Genomic DNA, 14868 nt, shown 5'->3' with positions numbered 1-14868 from the left:
GCACCCTAACAGGCAGGCCAGCGGCACATAACCGACGCCTCTCCTCGACCCGTGGCCTCACCGCTCGGATTGGTCGCCTTCTCACCAGCTGCTGCCTGAGCCAGCAAGCTCCTCGAAAGCACGGACCTCTCCCCCGCCCCCCCGTTACTCTTGGAAATGCGCAGCAGGGGGACCCCGGCAGGGCTCCCACCCGAAGTGGCTGAACCGGGGCTGAGCTCCGAGCCACTGCGCATTCGCGGCCCTGCACACGAGCAGCACTCAAAAGACCCGAGTTGTGGGGAGCAAGGGGCCCTCAAGGGGAGGGGGCCCAGCCCAACCTCTTCGGTCTCACTGGCAGAACCGGCTTGCACAAGGCAGGCATCCTTAACGCTACAAACCCTATCGTCACCATCCTCATCCTCACCATCACCCTGTGATTCCGTCATTCCCTATTGCCACTGAGCATGGGCAGAGCACCCAGAACATTTTCAGACACCCTCCTCATGCCACGAACGCCGGCTTCGCAAACTGGCCGAGCCCAACTCCCCCCCCACCGGCGTCTCGGCTCCGGTACGGATGGGTGAGAAGGGGGGCTGCGCGAAGCGCCTTCCTCGGGGCGATCGGCGGTGCCTGAGCGGTGGGGGCACACTGCTCGCCGGGGGGCAGTCTTGCCCCTTTCTCTGAGGCCCCGTCCCCTTAGGAGGTGCGCTGGGCTCGCTCTGGTTGGGCGGAGGCGCACCCTTCCCGCAGCCGCGATGCGCGGCGTTGCTTGCGCCAGCCCCGCGTAAGCAAGAGCGCCTGAGCACTCTTTCTCGTGGCTCCGCTGGGGCTCGTTTTCAGCTTGTGCGCTGGTTTCTGCAAGCTCAGCATTTAACCCGATAAGAACAGGGGAACCTTACAAGCCAGGCAACCGCAACCGGACAGCTGCCAGCCAGAGCTGTGAGGGGCACCCCAACCCTGTAACCGCCTTGGCTGGGAAATTATGTGCCCCCAACTTTCCAGAGGGGGGCAGCAGCCGCGGCCTCCCCTGCATGACTGTTGTGACTGTTGTGATGGTGTGTCTGATGTAACAGCTTGGCCGTGTGGAATGGGCTTCCCCGGGAGGTGGTGAGGCCCCCTCAGTGAGGGTGTTCAAAGATAGGCTGGACATGCACATGGTGGGCATGTCGTGGGCAGAGCCAGCTGGAGCCAGGGGTCAGACTAGATGGCCCGGGAGACCCCCTTCTGACTCGCTCTGTTTCTATGATTGTGCTATCGATGGATGGAGAGGGGAGGACTCACAGACAAGGCTGCTTTCTCTTACGACTGGGAAGTCGTGTGCGGAGGGGCTGTTCCTGCTTTCGCATCAGGTCTGCTCAAAGGTAAGCCCAGGACGTGCGCCTTTGCACACGGCCGATTTTGCAGCCCCGGCTGAGCAGAGCCATCCTGCGCGACGGCCTCGCAGCCCAGCGTCTGGGGTCATCGGCAGCCCCTCTCCGCGGCCACCTCCCACCAGAAAGCCGTCCCCGGCGCGTCCACATGCTGCCACCGAGCCAGCAGCTGCCGCCCTCCGCCCGCTCTGGCCAGCTGCTTCAGTGCCTTCCCCTGGAGGGGAGAAGCACCAGAGGCCCCTCGCCGGAGCCGCCGCTTCCAGGGAACGGGGACTGAGAAGCCGAGCAGGCAGAGACGCGGGCACCGTCCGCACGGCACATTTCGGACTGGTGCTTCTGCCGGACGTTCCCCCTCAGCATCGTCTCCCCGCGTGTGTGGCTGCTCAAGGCCAAGGGCGGGCAGGGGGTGAGTGCGCAGGCCGGCACAGTCGCGTCAGCAGAGCAGAACCGCAGGCCCCAAAGGCACTGCAGGCAAAGGCCCATTTTAGCATCTGGTGTGATCTCGTTCCTAAGTGCACTTTCGGGCAATTCTGTGGTTTTCAGAGGGGAGGGAGAGGCTGCGAGTATCGCAGGAATCCCGGAGAGGGTAAGATGATCTCCCGGCCTGGCAGAGCCGTGCCGCCTTCTGCTCGCCACAGCCGTGACAGCCACGGTGTGCGGGAATCGGGAAGAGCTGCGCCAAAGCGATCAGGAACAGGCCGGCCAGAGATGCTCGGAGAAGCCGTCCTCTCGACCCCAAAGGCAACCCTGGGCAACCCTTTATTTGTCCCCCGAGGAGAGGGGGAGCTTTCGAGCATTCCAGGACTCTTTCTTAGCCTGGGTGTTCAGGTAAAAGTACTGGGGGGGGGGAGGAAAAGTGTTCCTGAGCGTGTGAAGAAAGCAAAGCCCGCATGGCAGAAGACGAGCCGGGGAGGAGTCCACAGGCTTGATGGGAAGACTGGCACACGCCAGCCTGGTGCTCTCCCCGCACGTGGGCCCGTCACTGGCACCCCCGTTGTCGGCACGGGCGGCTGGGGCAAGAAGCGGGCCTGGGGGGCAGCAGAGCCTGCTGGGAGGAAGGTGGACGGGCGTCTCCCTTTGCAAAGGTTCCGGCAGCGGGGCCTGGCTCCAGCGGACAGCAATGGCCGTCTCCAATCGCTGCTATCCTGCCCCACCAGACGCCCTGGACAACAGCACCCGGGGGAGGGCTGGGAAGCGTGGCCGTTCCCACCTGCGCAGAGCTGGGCGCGCCTCCCCGAGGGGGCACACGCCTGCCCCAAGCGCCTCCTTTCCCCGGGTCCGTTCGGCCCTCCCGAGAGCCGGGGTGGCGCCGCGGCTCGGGGGCCACCTGGGCGCAGGGAGCCCGGCTCTGTGCCCCCCTCAGCCACGGAGCTCTCAGGGCCCCACGGAGCTCCAGCCCCTAAGAGCACAGCTCTCCGCCGGCCCACGTGGCAGGCCGGCCCTGGACAGCAGCGAGCGAGGAGCAGCGTGCGGCCCCCGGGGCAGAAGGCAGGGCCCGAGTCCTCGGCAGGACCACCCCGGGACTAACGAGGAGCAGCCACGCAAAGTGGGCGCTCGGACGGAGGTTGATCCTCATGCTTTGGAGGGGAAGGGCAGAGCTGCCACGTGCAGCCCCAGGGCCTCCCCTTCCCCTGCGGCCTTTAGAAAGCCCAAAACGACGCCACGGTTTGGTGCACGCTTCCTCCACGCAGGTCGGGGTCCCATCCATGTTTCTCTCCTCCCTCCGTGGCCTCCCAGCCTCCCTGTGCAACACGAGAGAGAGAGAGAGAGAGAGAGAGAGAGGGAGAGAGAGAGGGAGGAGAGAGAGAGAGAGAGAGAGAGAGAGAGAGAGAGAGAGAGAGAGAGAGACTCTCCAAGGAAGCCCCAGGAGCCGCACAGCGAAAAGGGGACCTGAGCCCGGGTCTCCTCACAGCCCTGGGCCGGCGGGCGACCACCCCCACCACATGCGGCCGCAGCCTCGTCGTCTGGGCTGGCGGCGGCGCCCACGCAAGCCGGGCCGGGCCGGGCCAGGCACGGGAGGCAGCCCACCAGCCCCTCGGCCCGTGAAATCCTTGTTTTCCCACGCTGCAAATTTCCCTCGTTAGTCGCTGGCCCACAAATTAGGCTTCGGCGAGATCGGCTCTAAAGACCTGCAATCCGCGCTCCCTCGCAGCGTAACCATGGCAAGGCTTGGCTTCATTAACTTGCAGACGAGCGGTGCCAACGCAGCAAACACAGCCTTGCCCACTGCGCCATCCTGCACATGTTTACTTGGAAGTAAGTCCGGCGTATTCAGTTGACCCACAGGATGCGAGGCATGAGACCTGCCACAAAGGGGGGGACAGGGCAGGGTCTGTGACTCGTCCCCTTCCCCCAGCAGGGAGTGCCAAGAAGTAACCTGCCCCCGTTCTGCATACATGCCAGAATTCAGCTGCAGCTGTTTGAAAGCAGAGCAGCCGGGCTGTTCAAACATTAAGCAACACGGCCCACGTCTCCTGTCTGAAACACGCCATTTAATTCCAAAGGGTCCCGGTGATCATCTGTTTCCAGCGCTGGCCTTTGGCCAAAACCGTTGCAGGTTTCAGGAGACGGGGCTCTGTGACAGATCAAACATCCACAGAGGGAGAAAGGGGGGCAGTGGGGTGGCGATGGCGCCCCCCCCCCGCTCCCCGCCCATGCGCTGTCCTCGCCTTGCTTTTATCAAGTCATCCCAGGTTTCAAAAGCTGTCACTTCCCAGAACGTTTGCATTCAGTTGCTATTATCAGCAGCTTTTCTCACAAACCTCCTTCCCACCCTGGAGATAATCTGCTGAACACCCAGCACACGCTCCCCTCTCCCTCTGCAGCCGACCGGCAGTTTCCCCTGCTGGAGGGTCAGCTGGGCCGCTGCTCCGAGGCCCCCCGGCTGGGCCTGACCCCCGCGGTCCAGCAAGCTTGGCTCGGCACAGCTCGGTTGCCCCACGTCCAGGGAAGTGGGGCTTCACCGGCCTCTGTCCGAGAGGGGTGGATAAGCGCAAAGACGGGGCACCTGCGGCCCCCCCAGGACTGCTGGCTGCCCCCCTCCGCAGCCCCGTGAAGGATAATGGAAACATCTGGGGGCCATCTCAGCCTTCAGTGGAGACGAGACACACACAGTGAGGGACCCCTCAGGGGATCTGCAGCTGGGAGGGCACGGTGGGCAAGGCCTCTGGGTCCGGGGGGCTCCAGCCCTGAGCCCCGCGCCCCACGCAGGCGAGCTGCGCATCAGCAGGGGGCACCCCTTGGCGACGCACCCCGGAGCCTCGATGCAGGGGCGCGCACGCCATGCTGCTGGAACGGCCCTCGTCCCTCTAGAGGATCGCACTTCGCCATTCAGGAATCGGAGGCAGCCCCCCCCCCCCCCCGGTCAGAGAGCCCGGCCAAAGTGCCAGACGGAGGTGGGCTGCCTTTGAGGGCTGCCTGGACCTTCAGTCCATCCCTCCATCCACCCCGCACAACGACTACGCTGCCACCTGGGGACACACCATGCCGCGCCGCAACGGGGCACCCCTTCCTGTGTCCGGGGACGAGCCCCAGCACCGGTCTCTGTGGCTCAGGACTGGGTTGCCTGACGGGCCACCGGTCCCCACCGTCGCCTGCCCAGACGTGCAAACCCTTCCGGGAACGGCCCTCCATGCACCCTCCCGCCCAAGGCGCAGCGGGCAGCAAGAGGAGGCACGGCCTTCGCAGTGGTGGCCTCCTCTTGGCAATGCCTGCCTGCCTGCCGCCTTCCGATGCCAGGCGGGGAACCTGATTTTCCCTGCCTATCTTTAGCTCCTGGCGGAATTCACGCCCGGCTCCTGCTTGCTGCTGCTTCGGAGAAAGCGCCATTGACCGATTGCGGTCTGAGTGCTGGAAGGCCACCCCAAAAGCGCCTTGCGCGAGAGGAAGACCTGCTCCGGGGCAGGCAGACTTCGCACAGCTCTGCAGGCGCCGGAAGGAGGTCCTGCCGATCAGGAACGGCAGGCGAAAAGCCCGGGCGAGGAGGAAGTGCCAGCCGGCTCAGGGAGCAGAACTGGTCCGACCGGCTGTGGGGCTGAGGCCCCCTCCTCCGCCGGCCGAGCCTTTTGCTGCAGTTCCTGGGTGCGAGGAGGGCTGGTCGGTGGCCAGGAACTGAGGCACAGAAGCTCTTCTTAAACGGGTGACGGGGTAGGCCAACAGCCGCCAAGCCCGCTCAGAATAGCCCGCTGGTGCCTGCAGCTCCCTGCGTAAGTTTCCAAATTGCCCGGGGCGCATTTCTAGCTCGGTGTTACGAGCACGGAAGCTGGGAGAGCTGCCGAGGGCAGGGCTCTGGCACCGTGGCGCAGCCCCTCGTGGCACGCAGGCAGCCCTCGGCTGGATCCTCAGCACCTCCCTGAAAACCCTGGAAAGCCCAGGCGTTTTCCAACCTGGCATCCTCCAGATGCGTCAGGACACATGCCCCGGAAACCCCCAGCCAGTACAGCTCTTTATGTTCCAAAATGCCCAAGTGCTTAACTGGCAAAATGTTGCAACTACAGTCCAAGAGCCTTGGAAAAAGAAGGACTTTGCAAATGCTACTCTGAAGCGATGGGTGCGAAGACGGCTGAGACTGCAAAGGCAGCAATGCCAGAGCTGGAAAAGGCCATCAAAGGCAAAGCTGCTGCACCGAGACCGAGGCAAAGATGAGTCACACCATGTGGAAGCTAGGCAGGAAGAGAACCGGAGGGGTCCCAGACACAATGCCGGAGCAGAACTTGGCAAATTCCCTGGCTGCCGGAAAGAGGAAGAAGGGCATCCGCAGTCAAATCAAGCCAGAGCTTTCCCGGGAAGCAAAACAACAAAACGAAACTGAGGCTGCCACACCTTGGACACATCATGAGAAGGTGGGACCCCCTGGAGAAGACTATTCTACTAGGGGGAGTCAAGGGCGGAAAAGGGAAGGGAAGACCGAATAAGAGCCGGGCTTCATGAAGGAAGGAAGGAAGGAAGGAAGGAAGGAAGGAAGGACGGACGGAAGGAAGGACGGAAGGACGGAAGGAAGAGGAAGGACGGACGGACGGACGGCCTTGCATTTAGAACAGCTAAGCAGGGAAGGCATGGACGGTACGTGTGGAGGGTTTTCCTCCAAGGGCCTCCCATGAGTTGGCAACAACTTGACGACACACTGCAGCAACAACGAAGAGCACGAGGCACTTCTGTCTGCGTGGAACAAGACGAGGAAGATTTCTGTCAGCCACGTATCCTCTGAAGGCCATGGCAGAGCAAACTAAAACATGTCCTGTCCTGCTGTTAACTTGAAATGGTATCAATACCGTTGGTTGGTTTGAAAGACAAGGCCAAGTTGCTTTCTGGAGCAAGAATACTTTAACTTTGCAGCCAAAGTTCTGCTACACAATAGCTTGGAAAGAAACGGAAGAGACGCTCCTAAAATTCCCCATTAGGACTGGACAAAGGTTACAGGCACGAGCCATGGAGAGTTCTTGGCTCCGGCAAGCAAGCAAGGGCTGGGCCAAAGGGGACTCGCTCGGCAGTCTCCTCCGTGTTTCTGGGGGATTTTGCCAGAGAACTTGTTGTAAGGCTTCGGCAAATGGGGCGGCATAAAAATGTTTTAATAAATAATAAATAAACAAACTTCCGGGTGGGCCACACCTTCCGTTTCCGTGTCCCAAGAGCTGCCTGTCTCCCCAGTCTGTGCCGTGATGGCACCCAAAATCCGGACTCTCCACTAGCGTGCCTCTCCACCTCTCTTTCCCACCAGGCTCCCGGCCCCTTCTGGTTTTCATTTTTCTTTGCTTTCCTTTTCTTTTTAGCTGGGATGTCAGCTGCTCAAGCGCTGCCTGCGTTTCCCGGCGTGCGTGAGCGCATGTGCCGGCATGGTACACCTTTTCCCGGGGTCGTCGGGTGCGGGGGAGTGACTCCTTCTAGCTTCTCCGGAAGCAGCACTTTATGCCCTGGGGGACCAGGGCACCGCCTGGCTTTCGGGGCTCGGACTCCACCCCTGCCCTGCCCCTGAGTTGTCCAGCGAGTGACCTTTCTCCAGGTCTCACCAGTTTGCCTTCGGAATGCTATGCCTACCATGGCAGCCATTTTGTGAGAGTGCCCACGAGATCCTCTCACAATCCCAGATGTGCCCATGACTCCAAAGGGGCGGGACACATCCTTGGTGTGGGTCCCTTCTGCCCCACAGCAGCCCAGCAAACGCAGAAGCTGCCCCAGAGGCAGGCGGGGGGGTGGCTGGAGGGAAGGGCAGGCCCACCCCGCCGTAGCCAAAGAGCGGCCAGGGCGGGGGGGCTGTGCCTTCGGCATCGTGGCTGCCCGCGGGCTGCGTGGGGTTCGGCCCCGTTGCCGCTCTGCCTCCCTCTGAACCTTGTCAGGCTTCTGGCTTCTGGCGCCGATACAATATTCTCCCTTTGAAACACGAGAAGCCTCCGATCACGCGCTTTGCCCCGGTGCGGATCCCGCACCAGGGCAACGCATCGCATCGCGCGCCGCACCAGGACGGCCAGGCAGCAGCTCTTCCTTTACTCCACGACGTGCTAACTCAGCTCCTGGGGAGAGTGGGAAGCTCTGCATCTGAAAAATGTAAGCGCCACAACGAAGGAAAAAAGCTGTCAGCTCCGCACAACGCAAGCGCCTGTGCCTAAAAAAAGCCCCCGCCTGTTCCTCCTCAGCCTCAAGTTGGGGCTGCGAAGAAAGCTCTTGCAGAGAAACAGCCGCGGCTCCCCTGGGCCCGCCCTTGCGCTGCCTCTCTGCGCAGCATCTGGCAGCCCAGCCAGGATGCTGGCAAAGATTCCCAATGACGACGCTGCATCCGTTGAATTTCTGCCTGCTGCACACCTGCAGAGGGGTGGCGGCCCTGGAAGGAAGGTCCGGCTCCGCTCCCTGCGAATGCGCAAGCAGCACCAGGGACTCGCGTGGAGCAGCTCCGGGGCCCCCTCACTGTGCCCACGGCACGGGTCGGTCCGTGCCGCACTCGGCTTGCCATCCGGGGACACCGGCCCCGTCTGGGTGGGTCACCCAGAAGCCAAATTCCCAGGCTCTGCCCAAGGGCGCCCGGCCAACAGGGGAGCATGCAGGCCTTTGAGCCCTTCCGAGCCCTGCAGGGGCATCCTGGTTTGATTTTGGCATAAGCAGCCCATCTGCTTGGGGTAGCCTCCGCCAGCCAGGAGCCAGCGCAATGGCTTGGACTTCAGCGCCCATCGCCCCGGCCGATGCAGCAATGATAGACATTGCAGTCCGACGCATCTGGAAGGTACCGGGCTCGTGCAGGTTGCCTGGAGGGCTCGCCCACCCTCTGGGCTGCACTGGCCACCGCTCTTCAGCTTGGTTGAGAGAAGAAGGGCCTTTCTTTCTCCAGCAAATTCTCACTCAACCGTGTTTGCAAACAAGCATCTTGCGGCAGTGGAAATGCGGCAGCTGGTCTCCAGCAAGGGTGCCCCCTTGCTTTAGGGTTTGCGGGGGCGGCCACGCAGACGTCCTCCACCCAGCTGCTTGGAGCTGAACGTTCTCGCCTGCAAAACAAGCAACGAACCTCCGGATGTCGGATTCTAAAAGTGCTGGAATCCGAGAAGTGGGGCTCAGGTCCTGAAATGTTGCCAAAGCTCACAAACTGGGACAGAATTCCAGCCCAGCTTTGCTTGAGCACCGACAGCAAAATTTTGCAGCAAGATGTCTGCTCATACGTTTCTGTTCAGGATGTGCATCGGGTCATCTTGAGAAGAGGAACGCACAGGTGGCCTCTGGCTTCTTCTGAAGAGGAAGGCGGCACCAGAGAATTGCTGGGACAGGGTGACCAGAAGCACGTGGAAGTCCTTCCTTTGGCCCCATTCTGTGCATTCAGAAATTACCGACTGCTGTAGCCCAGGTCTGCCGAGCGCCGCTGGTCCCTGCTGGGCCCTTCAGGCAGTGCGCGAGGAGCACCGGGACGGCCCGCCAGGCTCCGCCAGTGCTGAAAACGCTCTAACCAGCCCCACCTGCCGCGGCAGCCATGTGGCCTCACGTGAGCCAGCTCTGCCCCGCTGCCCAGACCGGCAAGCGCAGGCCACGCACACGGCCGGCCGGCTTCATCGCACGCGACGGCTGAAGCACCCGCCGGCGCCAGGCCAGGCACCCAGGCGGAAGAGGGCGGGCCAGCAGAGCGGCCGCCTGCCTTTGCCCTCAGAAAGCCAGCCTCAGGAGGGCATTTTGGCCTTTCAGAATGGGGAGGGGGAAGCGCAGCCTCCAGGTAACGGAAGGCGTGTGCTGGTGTCAGGAGGCCGCAGGTGGGCCCGGTCTGGCCCACGGGCTCTGCGTTCTGCACCTCCGCACTCAGCTCCTGAAGTAAAGCAACAGCTTTGGGACAGATGCACCTGCAAGGCGGGGAGGCAGAAGGGCGTGAGGAGGGGCCCCCTGGGACTCAGCCCCAGAGCTCCCCTTCGCAGTCCCCTCTCTGGGAGGCCCCTGCCCTGCCGCCCTCCTGCTTTGCTGGCAGAAAGGAACGGCGGCCTTGAGGAGCAGGGGCTGCCAGCTCTCCAGCCGGGCTCTTGCGCCTCTCGCGACAGCTCGGCCGCTCCATCTCACTGAGCGCGGGTGCGGCACCTGCGTGGGGCCGAAAGGCCGGCATCCGTGCGGTGCCCATTTCACATGGAGATTTTTGTGGATCCGGCTGCCAGGGAAGGCACCAGCGCGCACCACCTCGTGTGGCTTCCTGCTGCGCTTGCAAACCTGCCCGGTCCTGTGATGGCCCCTCTCACAGAGGGCGCCTCCCGTTCGATGCACGTCCCGAAGCCCCCTTTCAAATCCACAGGGAAGGGCTGCTTTCTCCACAGCGCCAGCCTTCCCCAGCGCCTCCCCGATGGTTGGGGTGCTGCGTTCCGGCACATCAGGAGAACGCCGGGCCGGGGCGGCTGCAGGATGGATGAGGGCGCCCAGCCCCCTGGCTGCAGGGGGCGAGGCTCAGCACACCCGCCAAGGGCACTGCTCCTTGCTGCCCAGCGATGGATTCCCCAGGGCAAGACTGACCTTTGGCACCAAAGTGCCGAGCAGCATTAACGGGGATGGAAATGTTGAATTTGCCCAGGAAGACAGAGCGTCCTGCTCTCCTTCTGCTAAAAAGCCTGCAGCACAGGAGACGAAAGGAGGTGGGTGAAAAGGGAAAAGGTACGGAGCTTTTACTTCCTCATGGCTGCCCTTGCATAGCACAGAAATGCGTTGGGTTTGTTCCGTGCACAGAACTCCTTTTTCTTGGCAGACCCATGCAATGACAACTTCACTCTGGTTTTTGCCTCGCCCGGCATGTTGACTGGTCCCATGAACGCTTCCATGCCTCCTGAGAGACCAGCCCTAGCAGAGCTGAAAAAGAGCTTCCAGACATGGGTTGAACTCAAAGGAGGTAAACTATAATTATTCAGCTTTTTTTACTTATTCCGCTTTCAAACTAACCACAGCAAAAGTTTTCTGCCTGCTGAGAATGTAAATGCATACGAAAATATGAAAAGGACATAAAACAATGACCACAAAACAATGCAAGATAATATCAGTAATAGGGGTTTTAGAAAATGCAGCAAGTAATAAAGGTAAACCGGCGGCAGAGATAAAACGGCGCAGATTTGACCGAAAAGCATTCAAGCAGTACCTGAAAGAGCCGAGAAATTCAAAAGCTCAAAAGCTCCTTACCCGATGCCCAAGCGCACCCAGCAGAGGGAGGGGGCACTTCATGGGGGGGGGCGCCAGCTCTGGAAGGCCCCCTCCCTTGTCTCCACTCGGCGGGAGCACCTGCGAAAGGCCTGGGAACCTGGGCAGGCAACTGGCGGGGGAAGGACGACGCGGTCAAGCAATGCGGCCCAAGTCTTGGAACTAAACCAGGCACAGGGACAGCAAGCTGCGGGCAGGAGGCGACCGGATCCCCACTGTGGCCGGGACGAGGCCGCTGGACCGGTTCCGGAGGCAGCCCCAGCGCAGGGCAGTGTCGCCGCTACATGCCATCCGGCGCCTCTGACTTATGGCAAGCCCGCCAAGGCGCCCGGTCCGTGGCGGCCCCGCTCAGCGCTCCCAAGCTCAAGGCCGGGGCTCCCCTGGCGGACCCAGCCCACCTCAGCTCTGGCCTTCCCTTTCGCCTGCTGCCTCGGCCTTCCCCTGACACGACGCCTTCTGCCTTCTCGCCCAGGGCAGCCTCAGCTGTGCCATTTCTGCCTCCGGAGGAGCTCTGCCTTGCCTGATCTGGGACCCCCTCGCCTGCCCGACTGTCCTTCCAAGGGTTTTGCAAAGCTCTCCTCCAGCACCCCGTTTCGCACGCCAGCCCTGGAAGGCCCACGTGCAGCACAACAGTCCAGACAGGTCCTCAGCTGCCTGGTTCTCCCAGGGCTGGCTGAGCCCAGGTAGGGCCAGGAGGGTGGGCCAGCCTGACCTGGCAGAAGGTGCGCCAGGCTGCCGCGGGCACCTGCGCGTCCACGGGCAGCGATGGAGCCAGCAGCACGCCCAGCTCCACACCCGATCTTTCAGAGGGCGCACACGCAGCCCGCACACAGGTCCCGGGATGGGGCAAACACCCCTGCGTGGGCAGGCGAGCAGGGGCGCCGTCTCACCTGGAGCGAGGCGCCCTTCATCTGCCCCCCCGCAGCCGGCTGCCCTTCCCAGGCTTGGCTCAGAGCAGCCACGGCCTTTCGGCAAAACGGAGAGGCAGCGCTGTGCCTCCCCTGCCTTGCTGTGACACCCCAGCCCCGTGGAGAGCCCCCCGCCACCCCGAGCAGCTTCCTGGAGAGGCTGAAATGCACTGGGATAAAACAGCCCGGCAGTGTCCCTGCCATGCAACAGAGCAGTAATAAATCAACCCCCCCCCCCCGAGAACGCCGAGCTCTTTGGGTCACCTGGAACACAGCACTCTTTCCCTGCCTGTCCTACCTTACAGGGTTATTGTGTAGACAGGGAAGGAAAGACAGGTAGCATTCCAGGGACCGTTCGGAGTGCTTCGCATCTATTTAGCGCTTTAGAAGACTTTGCTAGCACCCCGCACGGTAACCCTGCGGCAGCCCCGAGAGGCAGGCCAGTCTCCACGCGGACGCCAAAGCCAGCTCGATGACAGCGACTGCCCAGAACACGGGGTTTTCTGCCCCACTTCAGGCACAGTCCCATGCAAGTTTCGACAGGACAGGGCCTGCGACTCCCAGCTCTGCGTCAGGCTGCCCCCTTGCCCGGTTTTGCCCCTGCGCAGAGGCTGTTGCATGACCAGGTCACTGCTTGGGCCGACGGCACCCGACCCTCCTCTCCCTGTCCCCAAGGCCCGTCGCCTGCTCGGGCTGCAGCCCACACAGCGCTTTCCACACGGGCGGCAAGGCCAGGAGGAGGGCGCGCCAGGAGCGAGTTTCCGAGGCTGCAGCTGGGACTCTGTCTAGACCACCGGGCAGCCAGGCGACTGCACCCCGAGTCACTCACTAACAACCATCCGCGTTTCCACCTCCCTGGAATCTCCCAGGACAGATGCGAGTAGCTCAACCACATCAATTACCCAGGCAATCAGACTTTCAAAAGACCTAACCCCCCCCCCCCCCGTGTACAGGGGGAGGCGCACCGGGCAGAGAAGCCTTCTCCCTGCACTAGGAGCAGAGGCAGGGCCATGCGAACGTACGTTTCCACCAAAAGCCTCGGGTGCCGCCTCTGAAGACCACCCTGTCTTCCCACATTTACCAGAGACATACAGGCAGGCGATGAACATGGGACGGGCGGGGAGCGGGGGTGCAGAGGGGCTGAACTGGCTCCCACAACCCACCATGACAACCCACTGCTGGCCACTCGCTAGCCACCGCGCTGCCCCAAGCCCGCACGAGCGACTCCTTCATGGACAAGCGCCCTGCTGACAACCCACAGCTTGCGTTAGGGTCGTTCTTGCCCATGATGGCTTCTTGTGTCATCCAAGCCCTGCAGGACCATCCTCACGCAGGTTGCTGGGAACTGCCACAGGCTGCTGAGCAAACGGGCCGAATCCCCTCCTGCTTCTTCCTGAAGGACGGGGCAACCACACGCTGGGCATGTCGCAAGCAGAGCCAGCCAGAGCCAGGGTCGGACTAGGCGGCCCAGGAGGCCCCTTCCGGCTTGCTTTGCTTCTGTGTTTCTTCCGTGAATGTGCCAGTGACTGCCCTTCCACCATGGCAAAGGGGCACTTTGAAGGGACCACCACTCGTCCCTTTCCCCCCCTCTTAACGTCTATTTCTCAGGGCTTCAAACACCAACGGTTCGGGTCATGCTTTCTCATTATCGTTCATTTTCCTTGTCGGTTGCAATTGTGCAAGTGAGACCTTGCTGTGTAGTCCTTGCTAGTCAATTTCCTTGTCGGTTTCAGCCGCTGAAGGGAAGACCAGGTGAGACTGTAAAGGTGGGGGGGGGGACAGTAGCAGAAGGTACACCAAAAAGGGACAATGTCTTCCCCTTCACAATGTAAAAATCTTAATTTTCAGTACAGAACTCACAGTACTCTCTGCCTTTTGTAAACTCCTGCTATGCTCCAGCTGTTCCAGGAAAGGAGAGCAGAATTCTCTTCCTTTTCCGTGTGCCTGTTGTAACAGACGGCACAGTCCCTGACAGTGTTTTTGAACAAACAGAAGCAGAGAAATGTACACAACTTGAACAGCTGCGAGGTAAATGGAGGGGGAATTGTGTGCCTGTACCCAGTCTAGCATTGTCCTGTCTTTAACCGCTGAAATTGAGTAGGAAATTGACCAGCAAGGAGCACAGGTGCGAAACAGACACGAGTGCTCACTTACGCACCTGTGAAAGACCAAAATGAAATTTTTAAAAAGCCAAATTGTACAGTTTTCAAAGGGAGAAAAACGAAAGGACAGAGACTTTTGAGGCTTCTTCTTCAGGTGGTAGTGAACAGAGGGGCAGCAATGTGACTGGGGGGGGGGCAGGAGGGGCTCTGCCAAGGATCCTGGGCTGAAGGACCAACAGGCAGGAGAGGAAGAAGAAACTTGCCAGGCGCAGCTGGCCACGGTTTTTCAGCCAACACTCAGGCTAATGGTGGCCCAGGGCAACCTGCCAAGCCGCCCCCGGAAGCAAGAACGTGCTCGCTCGGCAAACGGGGCAAGGCGCAGCCCCGCCGACGGCCAGCGGGGCTCAGGGGCACCAAGCCGAGTGGGGCAGACCGAGCGAACCGCCCCACCTGCTCAGGCGCGCTCCTTACCTTGATCTTGTGCAGCGACTTCTCCATCTCCAGGATCTGGATCCACACGACGATCCCGGATTTGTTATAGGTGAGGCTCCAGCCGTCCTCGGAGTTGCATTCCGCGCGGAAGTGGTCGAAATCGCGGTCGTCCGGGATCTGCACGCTCTCCCGGGTGGCCATCGCGGCGCGGGGACGCGCAGCCGGGAGCCCGACCCCGCGAAGGCTCGGCCGGGAAGCGGGCGCGCCTCCTGCGCGCTGCGGCCGCGGACTCGGCAGGCCGGGCTGCTCGCCGCGCGGGGCGCCGGAGCGCGCGCAAGGGCCGGGGGCGGCGCGGGGGGGGGGCGGCCGGACGGGGTGCTCCTCCTCGGCTCCCGGGCGTCCTTCCCGGAGGCTTCCTCCGCGCGCCGAGCCGGGCAGAGGCTGCAG

The 14868-nt window shown here is 62.0% G+C and overlaps 1 protein-coding gene across 1 annotated transcript in view; it reads right to left on the bottom strand.

Moving 5' to 3' along the window:
* Positions 1-14868, bottom strand: part of STARD10 (StAR related lipid transfer domain containing 10) — a 37493-nt gene that overhangs the window by 17263 nt on the left and 5362 nt on the right. The window contains exon 2 of the mRNA XM_044418604.1: positions 14461-14862. Within this exon, the coding sequence (XP_044274539.1) occupies positions 14461-14862 (402 nt within the window). The remainder of the gene's footprint in view (positions 1-14460; positions 14863-14868) is intronic.

Source organism: Varanus komodoensis, unplaced genomic scaffold, assembly GCF_004798865.1.
Source record: "Varanus komodoensis strain SLA01 unplaced genomic scaffold, ASM479886v1 scaffold91, whole genome shotgun sequence".
Lineage (NCBI taxonomy): Eukaryota > Metazoa > Chordata > Lepidosauria > Squamata > Varanidae > Varanus > Varanus komodoensis.
Note: the sequence above shows the minus strand (reverse complement) of the source record. Positions and strands in the feature narration are given on the sequence as shown.